General features: G+C 38.1%; 1 protein-coding gene across 1 annotated transcript in view; it reads right to left on the reverse strand.

Annotated features, from left to right (window-relative positions):
- Positions 1–26906, reverse strand: part of CFAP20DC (CFAP20 domain containing) — a 256952-nt gene that overhangs the window by 147737 nt on the left and 82309 nt on the right. The window contains exon 5 of the mRNA XM_052643802.1: positions 17588–17702. Coding sequence (XP_052499762.1) covers positions 17588–17702 — 115 coding nt within the window. The remainder of the gene's footprint in view (positions 1–17587; positions 17703–26906) is intronic.

The following is a 26906-nucleotide window of genomic DNA, read 5'->3' on the forward strand; positions in this document are numbered from 1 at the left end:
TGGCACTAGTGAGTGGTAAAGAATCCATTTGCCAGTGCAGGAGATGCAAGAGATTTGGGTTTGATCTCTGGGTTTGAAAGATTCCCTAGAGAAGGAAATGGCAACCCACTCCAGTATTCTTGCTTGGGAAATCCCATAGAAAGAGGAGCCTGGTGGGCTACAGTCTATGAGGCTGCAAAAGAGTCGGACATGAGTGAGCACACATATGGTTTAACGGTCCTACACGCCTTACCTTACATGAAACCTGGCTTTTCTCTGAGGTATTACTTCCCCTTCAAGTCTAGAGTTGAAGTTCACTTATGGAGTTTACCTGTGGTTCTACAGCCTTCAGTTCTGAAGCCATGGGACTGTGGCACTGGGAGAGCGTCTGCTCTCCTGACTGTGAAACCCTACCTTCTTTGAAACCTGAGGCATTGCACAGACAGGCCCTTCCACCCTTTAAGTTTCACATCACCCTCCACTCACTCCTTACACCTCCTCAGACACACCACTTGAGAACACACACTTGAGTAAAACCACACCATCCTATACACATTCTTGGAAAACACTGGGACCAGGTTCATCTTACTCTCTGATATACTGTTTGACACACTAAAAGTCCCTTAACGCCTTTCCTTCAGAAGTGTTCCTCTCCTCTTTACTCCTTAATCCAGTCATGTGGTCACATCTTGAGATTTAATTTCATTACCCTGAAATACTTAAAAAATTTGAACTATATTCTGTTTCTTAATCTGGCAACTCTCTCCAGTTAACCTCTAGTGACAATACCTTTTAAATATATTCCTCCAGGGATGCAAGATTTGGACTCTAGAGCCAAACTGTCTGAATTTGGATTCCAGTTCTACCACTTATTAGTTATATAATCTTTGCAGTTATGTGTTCTCTCTGTCTCTCTTTGCTTATTTGTAAAATGGTGATAATAATGACGCATCTCTCATAGAGTTCATTAGAACTAAATGTTTAAATACATGTAAGCACTTCTAATAGTGTCTGCTGCTGCTGCTAAGTCGCTTCAGTCGTGTCTGATTCTGCGCGACCCCATAGACTGCAGCCCACCAGGCTCCCCCATCCCTGGGATTCTCCAGGCAAGAACACTGGAATGGGTTGCCATTCCCTTCTCCAATGCGTGAAAGTGAAAAGTGAAAGTGAAGTTGCACAGTCGTGTCTGACTCTTAGTGACCCCATGGACTGCAACCCACCAGGCTCCTCCACCCATGGGATTTTCCAGGCAAGAGTACTGGAATAGTGTCTAGCATATGGTAAATGATCAATGTACATTAGCCATATAAGCTCTCTGACTTTCATACCATGAAATGCAGACTTTGAGGATATAGTTTGATGACTTTTGACCATCTCATACATCTACATACCATAACTCATAAAGGTACACAACACTTCAATCACCCCAGACAGATCTTTGTGCAGCTTTCCAACCAGTCTCCCCATTCATACCTTTTAAGGTATGAGCGCTAATTTCTTTCACCTTAGATTAATTTTGTCTATTTATATAAATGAAATCACAGTAAATGGCTTCTCACACTCAGGCTAACATCTGAGGCTCATCAGTGTTGATACATGCATTGGTAGTTTATTCTTGTTTTGCTGAGTAGTACCTCACTCTGTGCATAGAGCACCATTTGTTCAGTCTTCTGCTGTTGGACTTTTGAGTTATTTCAACATTTTGGCCATCATAAATAAAGCTGATATAAAATGCAAATTTGTATATACATATTTTCATTTCCTTAGATAGGCAGCAAGAAGTAGAACTGTTGGATCAAAGGGCAAATGTTTAACTTTATGAGAAACCTCCAAAGGTATTTTCAACGTAGTTATACCATTTTCCACTTTACACTAGAAATTCATGAAACTGCTTTACATCTCAACAACATTTAGTATTTCTGTCTCCTTTAGCCATTCTTAGTGGGTGAAGTAGTAGAGGTAACTGTTTTTTTAACTTGTATTTCCCTGACTGATTGTATAGAGCTTTTCTTCATATACTTATTTAATCAACTGTAAAAATCTGTTGAATTAGTTTTGCCTTAAAAAAAGCTATGTCTTTTCATTACAGAGTTGTAGGATCTAGTCTCAATAAGTCTGTTGTCAGTTATATATATTAAGAATATCATCTCCCATTTTGTGGCTTGCTTATTCATTTTCTTAATATCTTTTTGATGCACAGTTTTAAATTTCATTGAAGCCTATTTTGTCAATTAATTTCTTAATTATGGTTAATGCTTTCTGGGCCCTAAGAAATATCTTAAAGTAGCTTTTTGTATTTACATTTAGATCTATAATCCACCTCAAATTAAATTTTTGTAAATGGCATGAAGTATGCGCTGAGGTTCATTTTTCTTTCTTGTATATACTCAGAATTTCCAGCTCTCAAAAAAAAAAAAAAAACCCTGCCTATTGAACTGTTTTGATGCTTTGGTTGATGTATACATGTGTGGGTGTTTGGAACTTTTTATTGGTATCTATGCCAGGTACATAATATCTTGATTACTATAACCTTATATGAAGTTTTGAAATCATGAGATATAAATTATAAATTTTACTTTTTGAAAAGGTTTTGGCTATTCTTGGACCTAAGAATTTCTATGTAAATTTTAGAAGTAGCTTATTAAATTCTGAAAAAAAAAAAAGAAAAAGAAAAAGCAGCAGCCTGCTGGGACTGTAATTGGGATCAGACTGAATCTACAGATTTACTGAAAAAGTATTGGCATCTTAACAAATACAGTCTTCTCATTCATTAACAACGTGCTCCCATTTATTTAGGTCTTCATTTTCTCTAAGCAATGTTTTATAGTTTTCAATGTAAAAGGCTAACATATATTTTGTTAAACTTACTCTTAAATATTTTTGACACTGTTGTAAATGTCTTTAAAATTTATAGTTTTCAATTGTTCCTTGCTATGAATACATCTATATAGAAATATAAAATTGATTTTGGTATACTGACATTGTGTTCTGGGACCCTGTTAAACTCACCTATTTTAACAAGGTTTTGTTTGTTTTTTGTAGGTTCCCTAGAATTTTCTACAAGATGGTTATGTTTTCTGCAAAGACAGACATTTTTACTTATTTTTCAATCTGTATGCTGTAAAATTTCTCTTTGTTATCTTATTGCACTTGCTGGGTGGACTCTGAATACAATGCTGATCAGAAGTTGTCAGATTGGATATCTTTGACTTGTTCCCCATCTGAGGAGTAAGTACTCAATATTTCATCATTAAATATGACTGAATTGTAGGTTTTTATAGTGGTCTTTGATCAAGCTGAACAAGTTTCCTTCTGGTAACAGTTTGATGTGAGCCATCATAATGGCTGATGAATTTTCATCAATTGATTTTTCGACATTCACTGAGATGACTTTACAGTTTTTCCCTTTATTCTGTTAACATGATAAATTACACTGACTAATTATCAAATTGTAAGATTAACCTTGAATTCTTGGATAAACACTACTTGGTCATGATGTTAAGGATCCATATGTCTATGTTCACGAGTGATGATGATTTATAGTTCTCTTTTGGGAATTACATTTCCTGGTTTTGGTATAAGAATTATGCTAGGAGAAGGCAATGGCAACCCACTCCAGTGTTCTTGCTTGGAGAATCCCAGGGACAGGGGAGCCTGGTGGGCTGCCGTCTATGGGGTCGCACAGAGTTAGACATGACTGAAGTGACTTAGCAGCAGCAGCAGCAGCCTTATTTTATTAAGTGAACTGGAAAATGTTCTTTCTCCCTTATTATCTAAGAGCATTATTTTTCCTCAAATGTTTGGTGAGACTTACCTATAAATCTATCTGAACCTGGATTTTCTTTGTGGCAATGTTTTAAATTACAGATTCAATTCCTAAATATAGATATAAGGCCACTCAGATTTTCTATTTCTTTTAGTATCAGTTTTAGCAATTGTTTCTTTGAAAAAATTTTCCTACTTCATCTAAATCGTCAAATTTATTAGTATAACATTGTTCACACATACATGTGTGCTCAGTCGCCTCAGTCATGTCTGATTCTTTGTGACCCTATGGATAGTAGCCTGCCAGGCTCCTGTGTTAAATGGATTCTCCAGACAGGAATACTGGAGTGGGTTGCCATGCCCTACTTCAGGAGATCTTCCCAACCCAGGAATTGAACCTACATCTCCTGTACTGCAGGAGGATTCTTTTACCCAGGGAGCCACCTGGGAAGTTCAAAATTGTTCATAATATTTCCTCATTTTCCTTTTCCTTTACATCTCGTCTTCATACTAACATTGTGTGTGTGTGGTCTTTCTTTTGCTTGATTAGTCTAGGTTTATCACTTACTAAACAGTTTTTAAAAATCCACACCTGGTTTTATTGATTTTTTTCTCCACTGTCCATTTTCCATTTTACTGACTTACTCTCTTGATTACTTCTTTCTTAATACTTTAGATACCTCTAATGCATCTCACAAATTTTGGTATGCTTTAACTACTAGTTAAAATTAGTAAAATATCAGTTAAATTATTTTCTAATATTCCCTGTAATTTTTGCTTACCTATAGGTTATTTAGAAGTATGTTGCTTTATTTTCAAGTACTTGGGGATTTCCAATTACCTTTTTTGTTATTAACTTTAATAACCGCAGAACATACTTTGTATAATTTCAGTCTTTTTAACTTTGCTGAGAATGAAACAGCCTAATATATCATATATATTGGTGGAAATTCAATGTGCATTTGAACACAGTGTTACTCTGCACCTGTTTGAGTAAACATTCTAGAAATGTCATATAAGTCAAGTTGATTGATAGCATTTTTCAAGTTTATTGATTTTCTGTCAATTTCTGAGAGGAGAGTGTTGAAATCTTCATCTATAATTGAGCATTTATCTTTCTTCAATTCTGTTAGTTTTTGCTTCGTGCAATTTCAAGCACTGTTATGAGGTGTGTACTTATTCAGGATTGTTCTATCTTCTACATGATTTGCTCCCCTTATCCTTATGTCCTTATGTTCCATGTCCAGTTCTAACTGTTGCTTCCTGACCTATACACAGATTTCTCAGGAGGCAGGTCAGGTGGTCTGGTAATACCATCTCTTTAAGAATTTTCCACAATCTGCTGTGATCCACACAGTCAAAGGCTTTGGCATAGTTAATAAAGCAGAAGTAGATGTTTTTCTGGAACTCTCGTGCTTTCCTGATGATCCAACAGGTGTTGGCAATTTGATCTCTGGTTCCTCTGCCTTTTCTAAATCCAGCTTGAAAATCTGGAAGTTCATGGTTCACATACTGTTGAAGCCTGGCTTGGAGAATTTTGAGCATTACTTTGCTAGCATGTGAGATGAGAGCAATTGTGTGGTAGTTTGAGCATTCTTTGGCATTGCCTTTCTTTGGAATTGGAAAGAAAACTGACCTTTTCCAGTCCTGTGGCCACTGCTGAGTTTTCCAAATTTGCTGGCATGTGGAGCATCATCTTTCAGGATTTGAAATAGCTCAACTGGAATTCCATCACCTCCACTAGCTTTGTTCATAGTGATGCTTCATAAGGCCCACTTAATTTTGCATTCCAGGATGTCTGGCTCTAGGTGAGTGATCACACTATCATGGTTATCTGGGTCGTGAAGATCTTTTTTTGTATAGTTCTTCTGTGTATTGTTGGCACCTCTTCTTAATATCTTCTGCTTCTGTTAGGTCCATACCATTTCTGTCTTTTATTGTGCCCATCTTTGCATGAAATATTCCGTTGGTATCTCTAATTTTCTTGAAGAGATCTCTGGTCTATCCCATTCTATTGTTTCCCTGTATTTCTCTGCATTGATCCCTGAGGAAGGCTTTCTTATCTCTCCTTGCTACTCTTTGGAACTCTACATTCAAATGGTACATTTTCCGTTTTCTCCTTTGCCTTTTGCTTCTCTTCTTTTCATAGCTGTTTGTAAGGCCTCCTCAGAAAACTATTTTCCTTTTTGCATTGCTTTTTCTTGGGATGGTCTTGATCACTGCCTCCTGCACAATGTCACAAACTTCCATCCATAGTTCTTCAGGCACTCTGTCTATCAGATCAGAATCTGATATAATCTGTTTGTCACTTGCACCGTATAATTCTAAGAGATTTGATTTACGTCATACCTGAATGGTTTTCCATACTTTCTTCAATTTAAGTCTGAATTTGACAATAAGGAGTTCATGATCTGAGTCACAGTCAGTTCCTGGTCTTGTTTTTGCTGACTGTATAGAGCTTCTCCATCTTTGGCTACAAAGAATACAATCAACCTGATTTTGGTGTTGACCATCTGGTGATGTCCATGTGTAGTCTTCTCTTGTATTGTTGGAAGAGGGTGTTTGCTATGACCAATGGGTTCTCTTGGCAAAACTCTGTTAGCCTTTGCCCTGCTTCGTTTTGTATTCCAAGGCCATATTTGCCTGTTACTCCAGTATGTCTTGACTTACTTTTGCATTCGAGTCAGCTATAATGAAAAGGACATCTTTTGGGGGTGTTAGTTCTAGAAAGTCTTGTAGGCCTTCATAGAACCATTCAACTTCAGCTTCTTCAGCATTACTGGTTGTGGCATAGACTTGGATTACTGTGATACTGAATGGTTTGCTTTGGAAATGAACAGAGATCATTCTGTCATTTTTGAGACTGCACCCAAGAATTGCATTTCGGACTCTTTTGTTGACTGTGAAGGCTACTTCATTTCTTCTAAGGGATTCTTGCCCACAGTAGTAGATATAATGGTCATCTGAGTTAAACCCACCCATTCCAGTCTATTTTAGTTCGCTGATTCCTAAAATGTTGATGGTCACTCTTGCCATCTCCTGTTTGACCACTTCCAATTTGCCTTGATTCATGGACCTAACATTCCAGGTTCCTATGCAATACTGTTCTTTACAGCATCAGACTTTACTTCCATTGCCAGTGACATCCACAACTGGGCATTGTTTTTGCTTTGATTCCGTCTTTTCATTCTTTCTGGAGTTATTTCTCCACTCTTCTCCAGTAGCATATTTGGCACCCACCGACCTGGGGAATTCATCTTTCAGTGTCATTATCTTTTTGCCTTTTCATATTGTTCATTGGGTTCTCAGGGCAAGAATGCTGAAATGGTTTGCCATTCCCTTCTCCAGAGGACTACGTTTTGTCACAACTCTCCACCATGACCTATTCATCTTGGGTGGCCCTACTCGGCATGGCTCATAGTTTCACTGAGTTGGACAAGACTGTGGTCCATGTGATCTGATTAGTTTTCTGTGACTGTGGTTTTCATTCTGTCTGCCCTCTGAGGGATAAGGATAAGAGGCTTATGGAAGCTTCCTGATGGGAGAGACTGACTGTGGGGGAAACGGGGTCTTGTTTCACAAGACATTTACCCTGTTGGTTAACACAACTACTTTGCCAATTCCAAGTGCCAGAGTAATTCAGTGCCATTTTCTCCCTTTGTTTTTTTTTTTTCTCACTGATTTAACTCCTGAAGTATCTTTTATATGTCTTTCTCCTCTACTTCCTTGCTACTATACTCATTTTCAGGTTAATTATGTCTCACCTGGACTTTGAACAGACTTTTAATTGGTCTTTCTGCCTCCAGCTGTTTTTATTCTGACAATGTACTCATTTTCTAGAACACAGATGACATCATGAAACTTCTCCATGTTAACATTTAAAAGAAATCTCTAGTGGACTAAAAAACAAACTTTTTAATATGGCTTTTAAGGCCCTTCATGGTTTATTTCATCCACCATTCTTTTCCAGCATTTTGAGTCTGTACATTCTCATTATATATCCCAGTTAAGGGATCACACATGACATGAACCTCCATGCTTTCATTTGTGTGGATTCACAATTTAGCTCCAGTATCTCCACTTAGAACAAGCTCTAACTTAGCTAGGCAAGTCTGATATTTCCTTTTACCAGCATTCCCCACCTAAGACAAGTTTGGTGTTAACACAGTCCATCATCATTAACTGTTTATACGTTTGCCTCCTCTGCCTACTACAATCTCCTTGATGAAAAGACTGCTTCATTCACCTTTGGATTCCTTTCACTTGTCACAGACCTTGGCCTACAGAAGGGGCTCAACAGACATCTCTTCACTGAAACAAACTGCAAGTTTAGACTTTTATTATGATAACATATTCACAAATTATAAAACATTGATTCAGGTCAAGAGAAAATAGTAAAATGGTAATAAGTATGAACTAACATTAACTAAAGCACTTACTATGAGCTTGGCACGGTTCTAAGTAATAACTCATTTAATACTAGCAACTCTATAAAGCAGATTCTGTAGTTGCCATGACCTAACCTATGAGGAAATTGAAGCACAGAGAGATACCTGACTTGCCCAGGGGCCCAAAGACAGGAAGTGACAACTAGGAGTCAAACCCCCTACAATCTAGCTCTGGAGGCCCACACTTTAATAGTATCTGCTTGTTCATGTGATTTGAAAAGAGAGTGATCCTTATACTAGGTAATCATTCATTTCTCAGAATAAACATTTTTGTGTGTAGTTGTTCCCACTACACATAACCATTCAGGGTCAGCAGAGAAAAGTATGAAAGTGCTCTTCTTTTCCCAAATCTCTTCAACAACCATACTAGACAGGTGAATAGAGTGAAAAATAGATAATAAATGATTTACACATCAAAACATTTACAAACTGTCAAATTTAAGTACCATAAATACTATTTTGGATTCTAGGTTAAAATGATCTTATTGAGAAGCCATTCTCTAATTATATATTGAATATACATCTAAAAAATCTGTCTCCCCCTTTCTCTGTTCATTCATTGACACTCATGAAATTAAATACTGTTGAGAATGAAAAAATTTCTGAATAATTGGCTCTATGGGAAAAATAATCTTTAAGGGAAAATTTTAAAAACAATAAGCCACACTTCTAGTTTATAATAAAATCTATAACATATTCCATCAGAGTTGTGGTACAAGAAAATACAACTCCTAAAGAGTAATTCTATCTATTTAAATGACAAACAGTGGGTGTTCGAGTGGTACAAATTACTAAAAGAATTTGGTGTTGTAATTTATCATACTACTTTGTTATATCTCCAATGAAAGATTCATTTTCAGCAGTATCTCATCCCCAGACTTCCTATTCAAATAGAATTAAATTCACTGTACATTAATACATACTTTGGTGGCAAGACATTGATGTTCATCTGATACCATCACCAACTAATTGAAATTATATTAAAGAAGAAGTAAGATTGATTTCAGTGAGTCCTGACTAAGTGGCTACCTCTACTGTTTAATAGGATGGTTATTAACTTTTAAAACTGCTCTTGTCATTGAAAACCTAAATTAAAAGTATAAAGTGTTATAAGCTAAATGTTAAGATGAATCCATCATAATTAAGAATAACATGAAAAATAAAATTTTTTATTAGGGTGAACATTCTACAGTAACTGGAACAGTATGTAGCCTCTAAATAAATATTCATGTTGGTGTGGCTATAAAAATATCAATGCTATTTGCTGTCTCTGGTTATGTGAAGGCTTTGGCTAAGGAACCAAGGAAAACTGGACCATTTGGCAATCTCCTCAAAATTAGGGGTTGCAAACTATAGGTGAGGGGGGCCAGGTAGGTCACTTAAATGAGTGAAACAGAAAAGCTCTGATCGTACCCACATTCTTAGAATGGAGAAGATTAAACTTCATAGGAGAACTTGCAGTTGCCACTCAGCTCTGACTTCCTGATGTTCAAGAAAGCAGAGTCAGTTAATGTCTCAATTTTTTAAAAAAGAGGTCAGAAATTTTATGTGAAATTGCCTGATTTAAAATGCCAGCTAAAATGCTTTTAAAATACTGTATTTTGAAGTTTATCAACAAAATATCTAGGGCTCTTTAAAAGCAGATAAAAGTGAAAAGTGCTTTGGTAAAAAGCAGAGAACTGGGGCCAATATAACACCAATGCCAGGGAGAACCCTGGTCATGGCATTTTGAATGAATGGAGTGCTCTATGACACCTTACTGCTCTCTGTGGAAATTTCCCTTAAAACATGACTCAGTTTTGATTCAATAAGGACTCATTTGGAACAGACTATGTTAGTAGTGGAAAGGGAACACCCTCTACTGCTGTAGCATCTCCTGGATGGGGTTGGGGTGGGTGGTGATGAGGAAAAATGAGATAAAGTTTTAGAATCGAGTTTCTTAATAGTTGCTTGAATACTCCTGGATGTTTATAGAACAGTTAAGCACATCACAAAGCTTATACAATTTGTCCATGATAAACTCATTATTTTATGTTCCAAGTTAGTAGGCATATTAGGACCCTCGATTGTTCAACAGTTACTAAGCACTTAATATGTTCTATACACATAAGGACTAGGGATAAAAGCCAGATGAGATATGCTGACAGTCTAAAGGGGTAGACAGACAAGTAAACACAGAATTAAAGTGCTGGGTGAACAAGTGTTGTAAGAATTATGAATCTGTGGATGACAATGATGATAACTGTACCTAAAAATGTCTAGTCAACAGAGGGGAAACCATGGAGGGCTTAATGGAAGATGTAGCACCTAAAGAGCAAACAGGAGATAAAATCCTTATCTAAAGTTTGGCCTATGTGTGTAGATTATAATTATGTACAGAATGATTGCTTCAGATTTCAAAACCATATTCAAAAACTTCAGTTAGTTAATTGACAAGGGTGACTGAAGTCACAAAAGTGAGGTAATGACAATCCTGATTTATTAACCACACACAGAATAATGTATGGGTCTTACATATGATTTAACTCTTGGAAACCACCTAACACTGAACTCTAAACAATCTTAGATGAATAAGGAAATCATACCCAAATATAAGACAACGGATATAATTTCATTTGTAAGGCACTAAAGCATTTCCTAGGGCTTCCCTGGTGGTGCAGAGGTTAAAGTGTCTGCCTGCAATGTGGGAGACCTGGGTTCGATCCCTAGGTCGGGAAGATCCCCTGGAGAAGGAAATGGCAACCCACTCCAGTATTCTTACCTGGAGAATACCATGGATGGAGGAGCTTTCCTTAATGTCTTAAGCATTAAGCACTTCCTTAATGTCTTAAATAATTTAACCTTAATAACTGAAGTATTTGCATTTAATCTTTTGCATTTGTGAATGTTTAACATACAATGAATTAAAATAATTCTATAAACAGAAACCATCAATTTATTCTACAGTCCAGCTCTATGGGTTACTGGGTTCAGTCTCCAAGATTTCTCAGACTCAAAACCTTAGTTATTTTTGATTCCTCCCCCTTCCCTATTTATATCCACTTTAGCATCAAGTCCAGTGGATCTGCCTACTAAAAACAATGGTCAGGATGCTCCCATGTCTCCACCTTCCATTTGCTCAGCGCACTACACTGATTCATACATCAAAACTTGTTAATGAAGTTATTTATGGCCTCTTGATAGCCACATTTCCAAATATTTTCACATACTGACTTTCTCTTAGCAAAACTTTGTTGGTTTTGATACACTTTACTCTGCTTCATGCTTCACATCACTTTCTTATTGTGGCCCTGCCTCCTTCATGCATTCTTCTTCCTTTGCCCATCCCTTTTCCTGGGCAAGTCCTTGCCTTTCCTCCTCTAGCCTCTTTTATTGTTGCTGCTGCCATTCTCTACTCTCTTTGCAGGCAATTTCATCCATTCTCATGATTTTAGGTGCCACTTGTATGCTGAGTTCAGTTCAGTTCAGTCACTCAGTCATGTCCGACTCTATGTGACCCCATGGACTGCAGCACGCCAGGCTTCCTTGTTCATCACCAACTCCCGGAGGTTACTCAAACTCATGTCCATCAACTTGGTGATGTCATGGAACCATCTCATTCTTTGTCGTCCTCTTCTCCTCCCACCTTCGATCTTTCTCAGCATCAGGGTCTTTTCCAATGAGTCAGTTCTTCATATCAGGTGGCCAAAGTATTGGAGTTTCAGCTTCAGCATCAGTCTTTCCAATGAATGAAAGTGAAGTTGTTCAGTCGTGTCTGACTCTCTGCGACCCCATGGACTGTAGCCTACCACACTCCTCCATCCATGGGATTTTCCAGGCAAGAATACTGGAGTGGGTTGCCATTTCCTTCTCCAGATCTTCCCGAGCCAGGGATTGAACCCGGGTCTCGCGCATCGTAGGCAGACGCTTTATCGTCTGAGCCACCAGGGAAGCCCTTCTAATGAATATTCAGGACTGATTTCCTTCAGGATGGACTGGTTGGATCTCCTTGCAGTCCAAGGGACTCTCAAGAGTCTTCTCCAACACCACAGTTCAAAAGCATCAATTCTTTGGTGCTCAGCTTTCTTTATAGTACAACTCTCACATCCATACATGACTACTGGAAAAATCATAGCTTTGACTAGATGGACCTTTGTCAGCAAAGTAATGTCTCTGGTTTTCAACATGCTGTCTAGGGTTGTTGCAGGAAGGCAGACCACTTCCAGGGCCCGAAACTGGGCTCTTGTCTAACACTTGGAAATGAATTGTCTGAGGAGACACATGCGCTGACAAAGCAAGAGATTTTATTGGGAAAGGGCACCTGGGTGGAAAGCAGTAGGGTAAGGGAACTCAGGAGAACTGCTCTGCTGCGTGACTCGCAGTCTTGGGTTTTATGGTGATGGGATTAGTTTCTGGGTGGTCTCTGGCCAATCATTCTAATTCAGAGTCTTTCCTGGTGGCGCACACATGCTCAGCCAAGATGGATGCTAGAGAGAGGGATTCTGGGAAGTGGACGGACAACCGTTGTCTCCTTTCAACCTTTCCTGAACTCTTCTGGCTGGTGGTGGCTTATTAGTTCCATATTCCTTATCAGGATCTCCTGTCATAAAACAACTCATGCAAATGGTTACTATGGTGCCTGGCCAGGGTAGGAGGTTTCAATCAGTGTGCTTCCCATAACAGGCTGGTCACAGCTTTTCTTCCAAGGAGTAAGCGTCTTTTAATTTCAAGGCTGCAATCACCATGTGCAGTGATTTTGGAGCCCCCAAAAATAACGTCTCTCACTGTTTCCCCTTCTATTTGCCATAAAGTGATGTGACTTGATGCCATGATCTTAGTTTTCTGAATGAGTTTTAAGCCAACTTTTTCACTCTCCTCTTTCACTTTCATCAAGAGACACCAAAATCACCCCAAATTCTCAATCTGAATGTTTCAGACTCCTTTACCAACATTTCCATGTTTCCTTTCTAACCTTCTTTCTCCTTGATTTCTATGTATTGATTCTGTCGCCAGTCAACCAAACTAGGAAGCCAACTCAGTGTCATCCTTGACTTTTCCTTCTTCATTTTTAATTAACTTTCAATTAAAACTATTACCTACAGTTATTTTTCAATTCTGCTTCCTCATCTACACTCTGATTTCTATTTTCCAACTTCAGGACCTCATTTCTTTTACCTAGATCATTCATCTACTCATTCATCCATTTTTAGACTTATTGACTGTCTCTGTGTGTGTCTTCCTTGCTCCAGTTATGTCCAATTCTTTGTGGCTTCATGGACTGTAGCCTACTGGGAGAGTGAATTCCTAGGTAGGTTGATAAGAAGTCTGGGGTCCCTGACGAGGAGAGAGGGGTCTGGGGCTCTCAAGGTGGGTAGAGGGGTCTGGAGTTCTTAAGGAGAAGAAAAGGACAGATGTTTTTTTCTTTAAGCTCAGAGCTGATGATTGCACGACAAAACAACTCATCTTGCTCAAGGATATGTTTTCCCTTAAACTCTGTACCAATGATTATATAACAACAATGTATCATGCTTGAGGACATTTTTCTCCTTCTTAAGAACCTTCTGACTAATCCTGTTATCTTAACAGGATTGGGATTGGGTCTGGTAAGACCTTTACAACCTTTAGACATTCTTCTGACTTACTGTAATAACCACTTGAAAAAGTATATAGCTCCCTTGCCAAGACTAGTGAGGGGAGCACTCTCTGTCCCCTTTCTGATGTCTATGTCAGAAGCCTCCTCTGTCCCTTTATATACTTTAATAAAACTTCACTACACAAAAGCTCTTGAGTGATCAAACCTGGTCTTTGGTCCTGAAGATAAATCTTTGGAGATCACAAACTCGACATCATTCACAGTAAGCTATCATTATTAGGCTCCTCTGTCCATGGAATTCTCCAGATTGCTATTCCTGGAATAGGTCCCTAGTCCCTTCTCCAGGGGATCTTCCTAACTCAGGGATTGAACCTGGGTCTCCTGCACTGCAGGCAGATTCTTTACCATCTGAATCTCCAAGTGTCTAGGAGGAGTCAGGTCCTGCTATAGGCACTGGGGATACAAGACTGACAAAATGATACAAACCCTGCTCTCATGGAGCTTACCTTCTTGCTACAATTGCATTGACTTTCTAACTGGTCCTGCTGATTTCCAGTCTCATCCTTCCCACCCATCCTCCAAAGTGATATTCCATCTAAAATGTAAATGTGACCAGGCACTCCTCCTGCAAGCCCTTCAGTAGCTCCCTATCACCTAGAGAATAAAAATTCAGGATCTGTGGCTGTAAACTCAAAGCTTACCAGGAGGTTGCCCGGTTTTCCTCTCCAGCCTTACTACTTTCCTACTGGTCTCTCTTCAGCAACACTGAATTATTGGACTTACCTGTGCATCTCATGCAGCTCTTACTGCTACTATTTCTCTTCTAGGAATACCACCCCCACTCAACCTGGTTAATGCCTTCTTATCTTTCAGGGCCCAGCTCAGGCATCTTCTTCTTTAGGAGCCCTTCTCTGATCATTCCGCTGGTGCTCCACAGTCACTGTGGGTTCTGCTCACACAGCATGTACTACATGATATAGAACCGCTCTGTTTAAATATGTCTTAGTTCATTGGACCATAAGCTTCTGATGTTATTTCACATCCATTCCTCTACTGCTACTGCCCTAGTCCTTATTAATCCCAATCTAGAGTACTGCATATGATATCCTCATCTGTACTTTTTAGTCCCCTCAAGCCATTCCAAATGTCACTACCAGATTAATCTTCCCAAGCACAGAATTGACTGTATGTTCCTCTTCAAACCAAGCTTAATAGCTTCCTTTTCTCTCTAAAGTGGCTCCCAAAGAGTGGAATATGCATTGCATGAGAAATGGTTTAAGATTGTTCATGGGCATGGCATTAAATGGCTATGGATCACAAAATACAAATTTCCCTCTATCAGTTTTGTTTCAATCCTAATTATGCCCAAGAAAATGTTTCTACATGTATCTAACTCTTGATAAGTTCCTGTTAATTTAAGAGTAGGCCTCAGGACAGAACCCTTAACAGGAAATAGTACTTAACTAGACTCTCAAATACTGTTTGTTTTCAGTATGTTTACTGTTATGGTTAATTTTTATTTCTGTAAAGTTATACTGGTTTTCCATTCATAAGTGTGATATAACTTAAAAAAAAATAAATTTAAGTAAAAAAATAAAGTTGAGTTGGTTTAAAAGGAAAGTATTATTTACACTGGAACAGTTAGTATCCAAACATGGTAGTCATGAGAGTAGCACTGAAATGACTGACATTTGAAAAAGACTAGTCAGTCATATCAGGCCAAAAATTATTAGCCTGTAACTTACTGCTTACCTACTTATACATTATGCCGCTTGGAGTCTCAGAGGTTACACAAATCTCCCAACCTGTACCAAGCTATTGGATTATAGAACTGAGGTTTCCTTAAGGCTACTTTAAGAAATCTGGCAACAATGATGCATCATTCTCTCTTCTCCAAATACGCACAACTTTCCATTTCACATGCAATGCATATTCCACTCTTTGGGAGCCACTTTAGAGAGAAAAGGAAGCTATTAAGCTTGGTTTGAAGAGGAACATACAGTCAATTCTGTGCTTGGGAAGATTAATCTGGTAGTGACATTTGGAATGGCTTGAGGGGACTAAAAAGTACAGACGAGGATATCATATGCACTACTCCAGACTGGGATTAATAAGGACTAGGGCATTAATAAGGACTAGGACTAGAAATGCTCAGTTTTGCATCTTTACCTGTTGAAATTCTACTAATACAGTTCTTCAAAGTCCATGAAAAGAACAATCTCCTTCATGTTCAGTTCAGTTCACTCAGTCGTGTCCGACTCTTCGCGACCCTATGAACTGCAGCACACCAGGCCTCCTTGTTCATCATCAAATCCTGGAGTTTACTCAAACTCATGTCCATCGAGTCAGTGATGCCATCCAACCATCTCATCCTCTGTTATCTCCTTCTCCTCCTGCCCTCAATCTTTCCCAGCATCAGGGTCTTTTCAAATGAGTCAGCTCTTTGCATTAGGTGGCCAAAGTATTTGAGTTTCAGCTTCAACATCAGTCCTTCCAATGAACACCCAGGACTGATCTCCTTTAGGATGGACTGGTTGGATCTCCTTGCAGTCCAAGGGACTCACAAGAGTCTTCTCCAACACTACAGTTCAAAAGCATCAATTCTTCAGCGCTCAGCTTTCTTCATGGTCCAACTTTCACATCTACACATGACTAACTGGAAAAGCCAAAGCCTTGACTAGACGGACCTTTGTTGACAAAGTAATGTCTCTGCTTTTTAATATGCTATCTAGGTTCGTCATAACTTTCCTTCCAAGGAGTAAGTGTCTTTTAATTTCACGGCTGCAATCACCATCTACAGTGATTTTGGAGCCCCCCAAAATAAAGTCTGCCACTGTTTCCACTGTTTCCCCATCTATTTCCCATGAAGTGATGGGACCAGATGCCATGATCTTTGTTTTCTGAATGTTGAGCTTTAAGCCAACTTTTTCACTCTTCTCTTTCACTTTCATCAAGAGGCTTTTTAGTTCTTCACTTTTTGCCATAAGGGTGGTGTCATATGCATATCTGAGGTTACTGATATTTTTCCTGGCAATCGTAATGCCAGCTTGTGCTTCTTCCAGCCCAGTGTTTCTCATGATGTACTCTGCATAGAAGTTAAATAAATAAGCAGGGTGACAATATACAGGCTTGACGTACTCCTTTTCCTATTTGGAACCAGTCTGTTGTTCCATGTCCAGTTCTAACTGTTGCTTCCTGACCTGCATATAGGTTTCTCAAGAGGCAGGTCAGGTGGTCTGGTATTCCCATCTCTTTCAGAATTTTCCACAGTTTATTGTGATCCACACAGTCAAAGGCTTTGGCATAGTCAATAGAGCAGAACTAGATGTTTTTCTGAAACTCTCTTGCTTTTTTGATGATCCAGTGGATGTTGGCAATTTGATCTCTGGTTTCTCTGTCTTTTCTAAAACCAGCTTGGACATCTGGAAGTTCACGGTTCACATATTGCTGAAGCCTGGCTTGGAGAATTTTGAGCATTACTTTACTAGCGTGTGAGATGAGTGCAATTGTGCAACTGTGAAACCTTTTCTTATCTTGCAGTCAGATCAATTTCCATCCCTTTCACTGTACCAATAGCACATTCTCTCTCTACTGTGCTTCTTATCACTGTTTTGGTGATACTCTAGATATTCAAACAATTATATTTTTCCACCTCATAAATTTGAAGCTCTTTCACTGGAGGGAAGAGAATACACTTTTTAATGTGTATTCATTTTTAATACATTCATGTAACCTAACAAATGCTTCATATACAGAGCAGGCCCAGAATTAATATTTACTGAAATAAATTTAATATTTTAAGCAATATTCATGTGACACTTACAATTTTGCGCTTGATCATGAAGAGTGGGATTTTTGCATGAAGAGGGGTTGAAGACAATTCCTTATGGACTGTAGATAAATACAATCTTCTTTTTATGTTCCTCAAATCAGTAATTCTGAAAAAAGAGAGAGAAGATGAAAAGATTCCCATCAATATAATAACCACTTTTTTGGATAATCATCAAACTGATGTAACCTATCATATAGGCACTTTTCAACAGGGAGATCAAATGCAGAATTTAAAAATTGCCTTTTTCTTTGAAGAAGTAATAAAATGTCTTCCTTACATTCAAAGTGCACACATACTTGAGTGTATAAATTCACTTAATATGCTAATTTATTTCAGTACTCTACCCTATATTACTAGTTTTCCAGCGTATGAAAAAATTCAATTTGTATGAACTGAGAAGCTGCTAGCCTTTAATAACCATGCTTGTTCCAGCCCCTTAAGCTTGTGTTATCTTGGGACATACTGTCACCTACTAAATAGGAAACCATTATGGGTTTCTTTTCCTAAAAATTCACCTGTCATTTTATATAGGCTCTTGGCCTGCTTAGAGACAGACACAAAACACTGACTGTCGGTTTCACTTTCCAAGCACATATCTTCAAGCCAGAATTATAATACACAAGGTTATTGCTCACTACTCAGGTCAACCCACAGTGATACCAAGGACACTGAATCTGAACATCTTTAATAGATTTAGACCACAGCTATGATCACAGAGATTAGGTTTGCTTCAAACTGATAGAGGCTCATTTTTATGTTCTGCTTCTTTTAGGTCTCAGAGGTAACAGAGCAGGCTTAAAATAGCCAAACCTGTTTCAGGGTGCTATACTGAAGTATTGATGCTTCCTTAAAAACTGTCTTTTTATTCTCCAATAATAGTGGTATTTACCCCATTTTTGAGCAACTTTGTCTGGGTGCACTAACTGCAAATTTTCTACAATTAGCAATTCCTCAAGAAGACATTTCATTCAAATATACTGCTACCATTATTTACAGTGTAATTAACTATAGTGTAAATAACACAGGCTTTTCCAGACCTATCCCTTGCCTCCCCTTCCCACTTTTCTAATCTTATTAAAACTATCACTGAACAATGTTAAAAAATAGGTACAATAAATATTAGGAGAAATGATTTCAGAATATTCCCCAGACCTAAAAATTCTACCCTACCTGCACTAAACAATACCATAAATTCATTTAAAAAGCAATAAAACCTTTCAAGTCATTGTCAGAGTTAAGGTTTAAAATGTAAAAGTGTTAAACACTACTGAGGTTTTACCCTTACAGAGATAAGAAAATGTAGAATATCTGCCCTAAGGTGCCATATTCAAAGTGGGATATACACTTGGAGTGGAGGCAAAAAATATTAGATCACCTTTCATACCAACCTTTTAAAGTGTATTTATGTAACTTTCATTACATACATAGTACAGCATATGTTTATATATATTTGAAATAATAAATGTATCCATATGGTTGGTTAGTGTGCTCAAACATTTTACCATAGGATTCAGGATCCAATATGTTTGTAAGGCATTGTCAAAAGGGCTGCTATTAACTCTCTTCAGTAGCAAGTACTGATTAGGAAATGAAAGACTATACATACAGCAATTTTGCAAAGAAAATGAGAACAAAAAATTCCCTTGTATCAAACAAAATGTTTGATTGCCATCAACCAAAAACTTATTTGAGACACCATTTTATTAAGATTTGCTTTGCTTGTAGGGATAAGACTATGTCATTTTTATTTGAAGAGGTATGGACCAAACTCCAAACAGAGGACTATCTGAGTATACTCCCACTTCATCAACAGATGGAACAATAGGAACATTCATTCATTCATTCACTTTTTCAACCAATATTCCCTGAGCCAAGCCAACATCCTAGGTATACACTGGGGTATACAACAGTGAAAAAAATCAGGATCTCGACCTTCCTAGAGCTTCTGCTGCTGCTGCTAAGTCGCTTCAGTTGTGTCCGACTCTGTGTGACCCCACAGACGGCAGCCTACCAGGCTCCCCCGTCCCTGGGATTCTCCAGGCAAGAACACTGGAGTGGGTTGCCATTTCCTTCTCCAGTGTATGAAAGTGAAAGGTGAAAGTGAAGTCCCTCAGTCCTGTCCGACTCTTCGCGACCCCACGGACTGCAGCCTACCAGGCTCCTCCACCCATGGGATTTTCCAGGCAAGAGGTTCTAGTCCAGTGGAAAAGGCAGGTAAAAAAAGTATAATGAGACAAAACAAATGCAAGTTATCCCAAATGCAATGAAGGAGAAAAAAAAGAGACTGAACTAGAAAACATCAAGAAATAAACTACTTCAGACAGTAAAGTCAGCAGGGCTAGGACTTAATACATAAGAGAGAGACATGAGATAGAAAGGAGAGGTAATAGACCAAATCATGCTGGGGCTTTATGCTAAGGTAAGGAGTTTATAATAATGTATTGTGCACAACAGGAGCCTACAAGAGGGTGAACATTCTACCATGCATGATGAACAGATATCATAAAGATAAACAGATATGGTCTCTTTATTTATTGGGGTAAGATTTGTATAACTGAAATGTACAGATTTTAGTGTTTAATCTCATTTATGTATATGTTTTGTGTGTTTATATATATATAAACTGAGTATTTTCTTGCATGTTATTGTAATGGTATCTTTTTATTTGGAAATAATCTCTAAGAGAAAAGTATCAAGAATAGAACACAGAAGACTCACATATGCTTTATCTAGATTAGCTTATTGCTTAATGATGAGTTTTAATTAGAAGTTTTTAATTTTCATGATGTCCAGTTGATCATTATTTATAGCAGTGCTTTCTGTCTTAAAAAATCCTCACCTACTCCAAAGTTGTGAAAGTACTTTTCTGTTTCCTTTCACATCTTTATAGCTTCAGTTTCTACATTTAGCCTACAATTTATTTCACAGCAAGTTCTCTGTACTGTGTGAGGGACTGGGTATGGTTCTTTCCTTTCTGTATGTTTATCCAGCTGTCCTACCATCATTTATTAAAGACTTCTTTACTCACTGAAATGTCTTGGTGCTTTGCTGAAACTCAATCGACTATAAATATGTATGTGTGTGTATTTCTGGACTCTTTACTCCATATTAATCCATTTGCTTCATTTACCCATTCTTATACCAATGTCACACTGCTTTCATTACTGTAGATTCACAGTTAAGTCTTAAAACTAGGTAAAGAAACTCTTGAAGTTGGTTTTGTCTAAGATCTGTTTGGCCTTTGCTTTTCCATACAGATTTTAAGACCCTCTTATTTTCTGCTAAAAAAATAAAAGTTATTGAGAGTTTAACTGGATTGTGTTGAATCTACTGATCAATTTAAGGAGAACTATATTGAGTCTTTCAATATATTTGCATGATATCTCTCTCCATTTATTTGGGCCTTGTTTAATTTTTTTCACAATGCTTTCAGTTCAGTTCAGTCACTCAGTCGTGTCTGACTCTTTGCGACCCCATGGACTGATGCATGCCAGGCCTCCCTGTCCATCACCAACTCCCAGAGCCTACTCAAACTCATGTCCATTGAGTCAGTGATGCCATCCAACCATTTCATCTTCTGTCATCCCCTTCTCCTCCCGCCTTCAATCGTTCCCAGCATCAGGCTCTTTTCAAATGAGTCAGCTCTTCGCATCAGGTGGCCAAAGTATTGGAGTTTCAGCTTCAACATCAGTCCTTCCAATGAACACCCAGGACTGATTTCCTTTAGGATGGACTGGGTGGATCTCCTTGCAGTCCAAGGGACTCTCAAGAGTCTTCTCCAACACCACAGTTCAAAAGCATCAATTTTTCGGTGCTCAGCTTTCTTTATGGTCCAACTCTCACATCCATACATGACTACTGGAAAAATCATAGCCTTGACTAAAAGACCCTGTTGGCAAACTAATGCCTCTGCTTTTTAATATGCTGTCTAGGTTGGTCATAATCTTTCTTCCAAGGAGTAAGCATCTTTTAATTTCATGGCTGCAATCACCATCTGGAGTGATTTTGGAGCCCAGAAAAATAAAGTCAGCCAGTGTTTCCCCATCTATTTGCCATGAAGTGATGGGACTGGATGCCATGATCTTAGTTTTCTGAATGTTGAGCTTTGAGCTTTAAGCCAACTTTTTCACTCTCCTCTTCCACTTTCATCAAGAGGTTCTTTAGTTCTTCACTTTCTGCCATAAGGGTGGTATCATCTGAGGTTATTGATATTTCTCCCGGCAATCTTGATTACAGCTTGTGCTCCTTCCAGCCCAGCGTTTCTCATTATGTACTCTGCATATAAGTAAAATAAGCAGGATACTATATAGAAATACCATTGAGTTTTGTATATAGACCTTGTCTCCTATGACCTTATTTAATTCACTCATGAGTTTTAGTAGTGGTTTGCTAGGTCTCTGAGAATTTTCTACATATACAACCATGTCTTCAGTAAATAAAGATTTCAACTTTTGTTTTTATCAATTTTTATACCTTTATTTTTTCTGGCATTACTGTCTTGGTTAGGATCTCCACAATATACAGAACAGAAGTGATGAGAGTATAAGATCTTGCCCTGTTCTTTATCATAAGAGGAAAATGTTCACTAAGTTTCTACTAAATATGATTTTAGATGCAGGTTTCTTTTATCAGAGAAACTTTTCTTCTATTTCTAGTTTTTTGAGACTTTTTAAATCATGAAAAGGTGTAGAATTTTGTAAAATGTTTTTTTTCTGTATTGATAAACGATCCTATTATCTTTCTCCTTGATTCTGTCTATATGCTGAATTATGGTGATTGCTTTTCAAATGTGGAACCAACCTTATATTCTGGGTGTAAGTTTCAATTCTGCTAGCATTTCTGTTGAGGATTTTTACACTTATGTTCATGAGGGACACTGGTACATAATTTTCTTAAAATATCTGTGTCAGGTTTTGATAACAGAGTTTAATTCCAGAAAGTGATTTGGAAAGTGTTTCCTCCTCTATTATCTAAAAATGTTTATTTTTTAAAAATATAAATTTATTTATTTTAATTGGAGGTTAATTACTTTACAATATTTCATTGCTTTTGCCATACATCAACATGTATCCGCCACAGGTATACACGTTCCCCATCCTGAACTCCCCTCCTTCCTTCCTCCCCATACCATCTCTCTGGGTCATCTCAGTGCACCAGCCCTGAGCATCCAATATCATGCATCGAACCTGGACTGGCAATTCGTTTCATATATGATATTATACATGTTTCAATGCCATTCTCCCAAATCATCCAACCCTTGCCCTCTCCCACAGAGTCCAAAAGACTGTTCTATATATCTGTGTCTCTTTTGCTGTCTCGCATACAGGGTTATCGTTACCATCTTTCTAAATTCCATATATATGCATTAGTATACTGTACTGGTGTTTTTCTTTCTGGCTTACTTCACTCTGTATAAAAGGCTCCAGTTTCATCCACCTCATTAGAACTGATTCAAATGTATTCTTTTTAATGGCTGAGTAATACTCCATTGTGTATATGTACTGCAGCTTTCTTATCCATTCATCTGCTGATGGACATCTAGGTTGCTTCCATGTCCTGGCTATTATAAACAGTGCTGTGATGAACATTGGGGTACACGTGTCTCTTTCAATGCTGCTGATTATTCTTTAATGCTAAGTCGCTCAGTAGCTTCCGACTCTTTGCAACCCCATGGACTGAAGCTTGCTAGGCTCCTCTGTCCATGGAACTCTCCAGGAAAGAATACTGGAGTGGGTTGCCATTTCCTTCTACAGGAGAACTTCCCAACCCAGGAATCAAACCCAGGTCTCCTGTATTACAGGCAGATTCTTTACCATCTGTGCCTGCAGTTTTCTTTCTAGGAAGATTAAGGTTATACTTCAATTTAATAGGTTTACAGGGCTACTCAGATTTCCAATTTTTCTTGTTTCAGTTCTGGTAAGTTGCAATTTTCATTTAAGATTGTTGACTTTATTATGATAAATTCCTTTTTTGTAAGATCAGTAGGATCTGTAGTGGTATCCGCTCTCATTCCTGACACTGGTAATTTGTGACTTCTCTCTTTTTAAGTACATCAATCTTGTTGTGGTTTACCAAGTCCGTTTTTTTAAAAGAAACAATTTTTGCTGTTGAAAAACTTTTCTTTCTTTTCAATTTTCCTGCTTCCTGATCTTATTTTTATAATTTCTTTCCTTCTACTTATTTTGGATTTAATTTGTTTTTTTTTCCCATTAGCTTCCTAGGATGGAAAGTTAGATAATTAATTTTAGACCTTTCTCTTTTCTTATACAGGCATTTAAAATGACAAGCTTTCCTCTAAGCATTATCATAGCTGCCTCCCACAAATTCTGATTATGTTGTATTGTAACTTTTATTCAGTTTGAAATATTTTCTAATTTCCATATGATTTTTTTCTTCGAATCTTGGATTACTCAGAAATGTGCTATTCAATTTCCAAACAGTACAGTATTTTTTCCCCTATATATTTAATTACTATTGATTTTTAATTTAATCCCACTGTGATCAGAAAACATACCTGATAAAATTTGCTTTTCATCAAAAAAAAAAATACTAAGACATTGTATGACCCAACATAAGACTGGTGAATGGTCCATATGCATTTGAATTTAATGCTAACATTTAAAAATTTTAAACCATTAAAAACTATTTTCCCTTAAGTCTAGTCTATATTGATTTGTCATCTATTGCTTTTTTTATAACATTTCTTCGTACTTCTGGGCAATTGTAGCATCTGAATCACAATTTTCCTCTACTGTCATCATTCTGGGTGACTTTAAAGAGAACAAGTTTTAATCTAAACCTAAACCTCTTCCACAATGACAACCAATATTTTTATTCCATTTAGTGACTTAGATGAACAGTCCTACTCTGTAGCCCAGCATCACTAATAACGACTCAACTTCAAGGTCTTCTATTCAAATTTTCCTCCCGATTCATTAATTAATTCAACTGTCAGTCAGTCAACGCCTTAGAGGTATAGAACAAGGTACTAGAGATATGGAAGTAGCTAAGAGATGGAAATGTACTCTGGAGGGAGTGTGGGGAAAACAACTATTCTTAAGTAGCTGTTCTTAGCACATCCACAGACGTTCTCTTATTAAGTCTCACATCAATTCTTCACTACAGGTAGTACATTCATCGTCCATTTTGTAGGTGAGGAAACTAGATTTTAGACACTAAGACATCAAATTGATCTCTGCAGCTGCAGCTGACACCAGAGGTGGGTCCAGAGGACACATGATGGGACACTGGAGTGGGCTGCCACAATGACAATACCGGCACTCTCACTTCTACTTAAACATACTCCATTCTTTTGTATTTTCCATGCCTTTGCTTATGCATTTCCCTTGGAAAGTCCCTTCTCTTATTATGTCACCTGAACTATATTCATCCATCACAGTTTGGGTTAGATATGCCACCTACTCCTTGAAAACATCTTGGATCTCCAAATTAAAAATAATCACTTTTATTTTCTTACTTCCTACAGCATGTTTTCAACCTTATAACTGAACTTTTTCCACCCCTCCTTGGTGCTCTTAGGTCAGTAACTACAGTCAACTTTATGAGTCGTCATGTCCAAAGAAAGGCAATGCCAAAGAATGCTCAAACTACCACACAATTGCACTCATCTCACACGCTAGTAAAATAATGCTCAAAATTCTCCAAGCCAGGCTTCAGCAATACATGAACCGTGAATTTCCAGACGTTCAAGCTGGTTTTAGAAAAGGCAGAGGAACCAGAGATCAAATTTCCAACGTCTGCTGGATCATCAAAAAAGCAAGAGAGTTCCGGAAAAACATCTATTTCTGCTTTATTGACTATGCCAAAGCCTTTGACTGTGTGGATCACAATAAGCTGTGGAAAATTCTGAAAGAGATGGGAATACCAGACCACCTGACCTGCCTCTTGAGAAACCTGTATGCAGGTCAGGAAGCAACAGTTAGAACTGGACATGGAATAACAGACTGGCTTCAAATAGGAAAAGGAGTACGTCAAGGCTGTATATTGTCACCCTGCTTATTTAACTTCTATGCAGAGTACATCATGAGAAACACTGGGATGGAATCAAGATTGCCAGGAGAAATATCAATAACCTCAGATATGCAGATGACATGCATCAATTTCTCTTATGGCAGAAAGTGAAGAGGAACTAAAGGGCCTCTTGATGAAAGTGAAAGGAGAGTGAAAAAGTTGGCTTAAAGCTCAACATTCAGAAAATGAAGATCATGGCATCCAGTGCCATCACTTCATGGGAAATAGATGGGGAAACAGTGGAAACAGTGTCAGACTTTATTTTGGGGGGCTCCAAAATCACTGCAGATGGTGACTGCAGCCATGAAATTAAAAGACGTTTACTCCTTGGAAGGAAAGTTATGACCAACCTAGACAGCATATTGAAAAGCAGAGACATTACTTTGTCCACAAAGGTCCGTCTAGTCAAGGCTATGGCTTTTCCAGTGGTCTTGTATGGATGTGAAAGTTGGACTATAAGGAAAGCTGAGCGCTGAAGAATTAATGCTTTTGAACTGTGGTGTTGGAGAAGACTCTTGAGAGTCCCTTGGACTGCAAGGAGATCAGCCAGTCCAACCTAAAGGAGATCAGTCCTGGGTGTTTACTGGTATGACTGACGCTGAAGCTAAAACTCCAATACTCTGGCCACGAGATGTGAAGAGCTGACTCATTTGAAAAGACCCTGATGCTGGGAAAGATTGAGGGCAGGAGGAGAAGGGGACGACAGAGGATGAGATGGTTGGATGGCATCACCGACTCAATGGACATGGGTTTGGGTGGAGTCCGGGAGTTGGTGATAGACAGGGAGGCCTGGTGTGCTTTGGTTTATAGGGTTGCAAAGAGTCGGACATGACTGAGCGACTGAACTGAACTGAAAATGTGGTCTCATATATCTCAGTTTTACAACTTGCTAGTAATATTTTAATTGAGTTTAAAAGGGTTTAGAATTTGGTATTCCAAATTCCGTATTAGAGTTTCAAGCAATCTCTCCTTCTAAATTCCACAAAGTAGTCTGAATTTGTATGCATAAGCACAAGAGAAGTAGAATTTCTGCAATTTGGATGAAGAAAAAATTGTTAAAAATTCATCAGTGTTGTCATCTTGAGTTGGAAACATAGTTTGCAAGTACTGACATTTTTGCTTTTTTAGCAATAGTCATTATTTTAGACTAATCATTAACAACAAGTAGGGAAATAGGCCATGAAGATTAAGAGCAATAATTCTGAAGCCAGATGTTTTGGGTTCAAATTTTGGCTTCACCATTTTTAGCTGTGTGACACTGGGCAACTTAGTTAACCTT

This window comes from Budorcas taxicolor, chromosome 1, assembly GCF_023091745.1.
Source record: "Budorcas taxicolor isolate Tak-1 chromosome 1, Takin1.1, whole genome shotgun sequence".
NCBI classification, from domain to species: domain Eukaryota; kingdom Metazoa; phylum Chordata; class Mammalia; order Artiodactyla; family Bovidae; genus Budorcas; species Budorcas taxicolor.